Source organism: Vulpes vulpes, chromosome 12 (assembly GCF_048418805.1).
Source record: "Vulpes vulpes isolate BD-2025 chromosome 12, VulVul3, whole genome shotgun sequence".
Classification (NCBI taxonomy): domain Eukaryota; kingdom Metazoa; phylum Chordata; class Mammalia; order Carnivora; family Canidae; genus Vulpes; species Vulpes vulpes.
This window is the reverse complement of record NC_132791.1, coordinates 23742196-23749668: the sequence shown is the minus strand read 5'-3', so window position 1 is coordinate 23749668 and position 7473 is coordinate 23742196. Positions and strand designations below refer to the sequence as shown.

The 7473-nt window shown below is 42.9% G+C and overlaps 1 protein-coding gene across 1 annotated transcript in view; it reads right to left on the bottom strand.

The window, feature by feature from the left end:
- Positions 1-2127: 2127 nt before the first annotated feature.
- The window catches only part of DCAF12 (DDB1 and CUL4 associated factor 12), a 28057-nt gene continuing 22711 nt past the window's right edge, over positions 2128-7473 (bottom strand). The window contains exons 8-10 of the mRNA XM_072728088.1: positions 7191-7353; positions 4788-4966; positions 2128-4271 (exon numbers count right to left, since the gene is read on the bottom strand). Coding sequence (XP_072584189.1) covers positions 4113-4271; positions 4788-4966; positions 7191-7353 — 501 coding nt within the window. The 3' untranslated portion in view covers positions 2128-4112. The remainder of the gene's footprint in view (positions 4272-4787; positions 4967-7190; positions 7354-7473) is intronic.

Sequence of the window (7473 nt, the reverse complement as noted above, 5' to 3'; positions counted from 1 at the left end):
TCAACCCAGCAGGAATTTGAGAGGACAGCTCACAGTCCTGTCTTGGGGAGCTGAATCATAAAAGAGCTTACAACCCCATCTTGAGCGGCTCAGTTCACACCTCTCTCTAGTGGTAGCATAGAAACAAACTTCTCACATTTGTTTCTCTGGATTATAGCTTGGAGGAGCTGAAGAGCAGAAGAACCAAGCTAAGGAATCCAAACTTTGTCTTCATTGGTGGTTCTAGACTTAGCCTATGTTTCTACCCTTCCAAAACTTTAAGCTGTCTCAGCACATAAGCATGAAATGAGATGTGGCTAACAAGTAAATTGAATGATTCCTTCCCAACTGCCATCCATTGTTCACTCTCAGACATCAGCCAATTTAAAGAAGGAAACAACACTTGGGTCATAGGCTGACTCTTACAATTGACCCCAATGGTAAGCAAGGGTCTTGACACACCCTGATTTGTTATTTTCTGGGTGCCAACTACATCAGAGAAGCCTAAATTGGGAGTCTTTATTAGATACACTGAAGGCCATGGGACACCTGGGTGGCTCAGTGATTGAGTGTCTGCCTTTGGGGTTCTGGGATCGAGTCCCCCATCATGCTCCCCTTGAGGAGCCTGCTTCTCCCTCTGCCTATGTCTCTCTCTCTCTCTGTGTGTCTCATAAATAAATAAAATCTTTTAAAACAAACAAACAGGGGATCCCTGGGTGGCTCAGTGGTTTGGTGCCTGCCTTTGGCCCAGGGCATGATCCTGGAGTCCCGGGATCCAGCTCAGCATCAGGCTCCTTGCATGGAGCCTGGTTCTCCCTCTTCCTTTGTCTCTGCCTCTCTCTCTCTCTCTCTCTGTCTCTCACGAATAAATAAATAAATAATCTTAAAAAAAAATAAAACAAACGCTGAAAGCCAGATTAATACTAATCAACTCTTGGAGTGGCAAGGGCAAGGAACCCAGAGGATAAATTAGTTTCCAAAGCCTTCTGCAAAATAACCCAAAATATGATGGGAGGAGCCAGTAGACCATTTGGGATGACGAATGTGGCCTGAGGGAGAACAAGGAAATTCTTTCATGGCCTGGGAATAGGGACTGCTGGCAGGAAAGGGAGGGACCCTATAAAGTCCACAAAGCTTTTCTGTGAGATACATACTTTGCTGCAAAGTCTGGCTGGAAAACAGGAGCAGGGCCAAGATTCCATGGAGGCCAGCGGCCTAGGCCAGGTCCCCCCCATATCCCGTCACCTTCCTCTGAGCATGTTTTATGAACACGAGTCCTATAGTAACCAAATCTTGAGGTTGGGAAGTAAAGAAGCATGTCTTTGTTTAAATTTGCATTTCCCAGAAAGAATTTGACCATGGTGCATTTTGCAAACACCCATCAGATTGGGTATTCTAAAAACCTCATTTTGGTAAAGGCTCTTCTCTTAGGAAGCCCTCTTAATTACTTCAACCAACTCACTTTCCCCTTCCTGTTTTGTGGCCTCTGATCATACAGGTAAGTTACCTCTATCAATCATTCTCAACTAGTCAGTTTCTAAGGCAGGTGCAAAGGGCAGCTGTATCTCACTTGCCTAAAAAGGAACAAGTACCATGTGACAGAGGAATATAGTGGCTTGCCTGGCTCTGTGGCCCAGCGCTCATAGGCCTCCCAGAATTGGCTATGAGGAAGGTGGTATGATTCAGCAGTCTTCCTGTCTCTCAGCTATGGCCTCAAACAAGCCCTGGAAAGAGCATCGCTCCCTATGGTCATGGTTTCCTTCACAAATATATATATTTAACTATTTTATGGGGCACCTGGGTGACTCAGGTCACGATCCCAGTGTCCTGGGATGGAGCCCCACCTCGGCTCCCTGCTTGATGGAGCCTGCTTCTCCCTCTCCCTGACACTCCCCAGGTTTGTACTCTTGCTCTCAAAATCCTTTTAAATTTTTTATTTATTTGAGAGAGCGAGAGAGCATGAGCAGAGAAGGAGCAAGCAGGTCTTAAGAGTTTGTATGTTTGCACCTGATCAGTCTCTAATTTTCAGGGAACTCTTGTGTTCCTCTTCTGCTCCAAGAATCCTAGCCGCCCCAAGGTAACCTTCCAACCAGTCATTTGGGGCCCTTTTCCTGCTGCTTCTTGGCTATACATACTCAGTCAAACCACTTTGCAACTGGAATAATATTTATTTTTTTTACTTGGCAAAAAGTCAAGTGCTACATTTTTAAAAACGAAATTTCAAACAATCAAACATATTACCCATCACAGAAGAGGGTCTGGCAACAGTACAAAACATCCTACTTAAGATCTTTTTTTTAAATATACAAGTTGGTTTAAAATGATAGAAGTTCTGTGAGAACTAAGAAATCTACAGCCTGTAGTTTAATAATAGAAAAAAAATTAAGACAATTAAAAGATCTAAGTATCCAGCATTTTACTTAATTCCCTGTTTATAGCACCTATTTATCTAGGTTAGAAGATGAGAATTCTAGAACCTGTGGTGTGCACCTGATGTATCACCAAGATAGGGTAGACTTGCTGTCTCCCTTCCCCACCAGCCCCCATTACCAAGGAGAAGGCACTCTTTTTTTCAATCTCCCCATTGAGACCCAGAGCAGAGGGGGATAACTGGGAGAGCAAATTAGAAACTAGAGTGCAGGAATAAATAAGACTTTTCCTTTCCCCAGGATGGACTGTTGACAGAAGAAGAGTATGTGCTTAGAATGGAGGAGGAATTTGTGGGTGGGAACAGCTGCTATCTGCAACATGATGCGTAAAAAGCAAGGAATAACTGGACATCATGGTCAGTTGCCTGCAAGTTTCAAAACTTCAGACTAAACACAGTTCAAGGGAGGAACAAATTACTAGTCACATCGATGCTTTTACATGCACAACGTTGCTGGCTATAGGCCACCCACCACCATCCCAGGGCTGAGCCAACAGAGTGGGAGAGGTGGCTTCAACTCCAGCCCCACTGTAATAAAAAAAAATGAACATTCCACACATGAAGCACTCACTACACACAGATAAACTCTCTGCTTACCCCCACCCTCCTTGGCTGAACCCAATTTAGAAAAGAAAAGCAAAACCCATTGGGGAGATTAGAAGAAAGGCAAAGAAGTTTCTCTCCAAAACCAAGGGGACTGAGTATGTGCATCTTACTTAGCAAACTTAAGGCCCCCTGCTCCAGGCCCCTGAGATACCAGATCAGGTCTTGTTTGAGGGAAGGTAAAGCAAGGCTGGGATGGGGATTATCTTTACCAAATTCTACCAAGCCTTCTGCAGCCTCCAGAACTGCATCTGGATGGAGACCCTGATGTTTTAGGGGAGTGGCCACTGGCTAAGCAGATGGGAAGTTAAAGTGAAAATGACACACAGAAGTATTCTCACCTGGGAACACAAAGTTGGGAAGTTAGGTAGGGAACGGATCACTCTGGAGTCCTGGTGTGAGTGTCACCAGGAAGCCTGCAATCTAACTCAAAGGGTTTTCCTGGTGGTGATTGTTTTTTTTCTGTTTTTACTTCCTATTATCAGTGCTGTTAGACTTTAAAAAACAAGTAAAGACTAGTCCCAAAGCTGACTCTGTGAATAAAGTTGTTTGTCTTTTTTTTATAAATATTTTAATTACAAGTAATTCTTACTCCAGGTAATTTCAGTGACACACAGTATTTGCAGGCACACAAGTTCTCTCTTTCTCACACACACAAACACACACAAACACACAGCCCCCAAACTTTCACAGAAAGTCTGACAGCAACCACATAATTATAAAGGAGCCCTACCTCTCAAGAGTGAAGTAAGGGTGAGAATGACTACGCCAGCCTAAAGAAGTGAGAGGGGAGAGTGTGTGTCACTTAAAGAAAAAATACAAATAAGAATTAACAATGTTTGGTTGAGAAGCCAGAAAGAAAAAAAGACAGTAAAATTCTGATTACCGAAAGCAAAAAAAGGAAAAAAAAAAAACCCCCAACAATAAAAAACACTTCAGATATCTGTACAGAGCTTCCTGTCAAGTGCCTAAATCATAGGCAAACTCTCGTGTTCCCACTAAAATGAGGGCCTCACACAATTGGAAGAAAATAGAAAAAAAACAAGAAAACTAAGGATTGAAATTAGTGTAAATCTCTGCATTTTGGGAGAATTAGTTGTCATTAACTCCAGAGTCCAGCATAGTTTCCATGGAGCCCTGAAGGGAGGGGGCCTCCTGCCACAAAGAGTTTCGTTCCGGACGAGTCGTAGCAGTGGGTGTAAACAGCATTGGGGAAGAAATCAATGTCCGAAAAGTAATTCCTCCAGGTTTCATCATGATTCTATGGGAAGAAGAAGAGACTGTTAGTACCTCTAGGCCATGGGGCAGAAAAGGAGGTAGGAAGGGACAGGAATGCCTTCTGGTCTTAAGAGGAGAGGGTCCTGCATCTAATCTGATGTCAAGAGACTCTGACTGGTACTCATAGGAATTGGAGCCTCATTTTTCCAAATGAACATTAGGGAGGAACTGAGCAGGCTGAAGAACTGCTATACAAACCTAAGGTCTCAGGAAAGCTAGAACCACTCTTTAGTAATTCAATGGCAGCCACAGTGGGAGGGGGAGGAGGTTCCTTCTCCTTCCTGCTCTATTATCACCTACAGTCAACTAGTGTGTCTTACTGAGCCTCAGTTTTCCCATGGATATGTAGACACAGAGCAAAATCAAGGGAAAGTGCCTTTCTCTGCTCTAAGGAGTATGTGAGAAGCTGGTGTTATCAGTGGGGGTGGGAGTAGGTGGGCAGACTGAACATAATTTTTCTTCTCTGTTCAGTAACTGTGTCAGGCAGGGGCTTACTCACCAGCCAGCCTTTGCCAGTGGTTAGTTTCAGATTCTCCCCTGCAAGTCTGGGCTTGGACCCATAACAAGCTGAGAGCCTCTCTTCCAGGAATCTCTGAGCTCGGATGTCATAGAACAGCAGGGAGCCCTGCCCTGTGCCCACAGTGATGATGTGCTCATAAAAGCTCACTGACCGGATCCCTGAGAGAGAGAAAAATAAAGGGCAATGAATAGGGGAAGAGTACACATTGATAGTCTGCTACCTGAATTTCTCTGGCACTGAACTCACATGGCACCTTGATCTACCAGACAGTGCCTTTCCCAGGGATATACGGCACAGATAGCTCATATGAAAGCTTGAGAACCCTGGTCTCATAATGCCCATTCATACACTAAAAGGAACCCTCCCCATAAGCCTTAGTGAAGTGCCAGAAGCCTGATGAGGTCTAAGATGCCTTTGGCCTAAGACCTTAAGTGTGCCCAAACCTCCCTCCCTGGCCCCCTACTCTTGACTCATCGTGGAGGCATCTTTCCTAACTCTAAACTCTCCCTAATTGTATTTCCAACTTGTACTGAAATGGTAACCTGCATTATTTACAAATCATTATATTAATAAGGACTTTTTCCTATCTGACCTAAAACTACTACCACAGCACTGCAAGAGGTCTTTTATCTGGTATTGCATCTGTGGATAAGTAAGGGCATGGAATACAAGATGTCTCTTGGCATATAAGAGGTGCTCGTGCTCAGTAATACCTGTGGAATCATTATTTCCTTATTAGGCATGATAGCTACTCCTGTAATAGTAACCAAAATCTCTTTAAGCCTTTTTTTTTTTTTTTTTTTTTTTTAAGATTTTATATTTAGAGGCATGCCTCGATAGCTCAGTCAGTTAAGTGTTGGATTCTTGATCTTAGCTCAGGTCCTGAGCTCAGGGTTCTTTTTTTTTTTTTTTTTTTTTATTTATGATAGGAACACAGTGAAAGAGAGAGAGGCAGAGACAGGCAGAGGGAGAAGCAGGCTCCATGCACCGGGAGCCCGATGTGGGATTCGATCCCGGATCTCCAGGATCGCGCCCTGGGCCAAAGGCAGGCGCCAAACCGCTGCGCCACCCAGGGATCCCATGAGCTCAGGGTTCTAAGTTCAGGCCCTGCGTTGGGCTCCACACACAAATACATATTTTTTAATTTAATTTTTAATTTTTTAAGATTTCTTTTTTTTTTTAATTTTTAAAGTAATCTCTCTAATGTGGAGCTCAAAAATCTCAAGACAAGAATCACATGCTACACTGACTGAGCCAGCCAGGTGCCCCTCTTAAAGCTTTTCATTGCAGACATTATTCCAGCCAACCCCTTTTATTCTTCCCCTTACAACTCTCACTGAACACATTATTCTTTCTGCTCTGAAACATGAGTGTCTTCACTATAATCGAAAACAAACCCCCAAAACAAAAGTCACTTTTGTGTTATTTGCATGAAAATAAACACTACTTGAGAGAGGCTAAATTGTAATCCATATTGTGCCTTTTAGACTCCAAGATAATGTACCCACATTTTTGCACAAGAAGGGGAACAGAGAGATGAAGAAAATACACTGTTAATCTGAATGATCTCAGTTCTAGTGCATGGCTGTTCTTCCACCAATCTGTGTGATTTGAGCATGTTACTTAACTGCTCTGGGTTTCAGTCTCCTCATCTATAAAATAGGATTAACACTAACCTTACCTTTTCCTACCTGCTTCCTATGGGGTTCTGGGTAAGATGAAATAAGATGGCAGATAAAGGTACTTTGAAATCTTATAGTACAAACATAAGTCTTTTTATTCCTTGATAATGAAAGAGTGCTCTTGGAGAAAATATATTATAAAAGATGGGAGGTTGAAGCTGAATTCACCCAGTGGTCAGAACAGTATTTTCTTTAGCTTTATACTGAGGTATAATTGACAAACAATATACTGTACATATTTAAAGTATACAATTTTAAATTTTAACATATATATAAACCCATGACACTACACTACAACCAAAGTAACGAATATACCCATCATTCTCAAGTTTCCTCATGCTCTTGGTAAACTCCTCATTGCACATCATCCTTTAGCATAAAATAAATTTTATAGTTCAGACAGGGCACCAGTAAAAAACTACCACAGGGAAGTCAAGATCTGTGAAAAGAATATGAAAACCATCAAAATCCTGACTATTGGGTTTCCACTAACAGTTTCTGCGGCCACAAATTTGCCTGTGGTGCTTGAAGCTCTGTTGCCATTTGCAGATTTTTAATTAACCTCCCTTCTTATGTCACTAAACACCTTCACCAAGTTCCATAAATATCACTACACTTGTTTTGAAACCAACATAGAAACTGAAAATCAAAGCCCACTTGCAATGCAGCTATAAGCCTCAGGGGCATATGGGACTCTTACCACTGCCTCGCTCCCTGGAGCAAACAGATTTGACATTGTATGATGGCTGCCGTGGATCCAGGAAGGAGACATGAGCTTGGGAGCCCACTGCATATACTGACCATTCACTACCATAGGCCAGGCACACATTCTCACGGCAATATGGTAGTTTGGTGGACAGGAGCTGAAACAGAGAAAGGAGTGATGCACCCATAGCATTACCAGAGCGCATAACACAGGGCAAGGTTCTTAGATGCCCAATTCTGTGGGCTTCCTTCATACACAAGCCACACAAAGTCAGAGA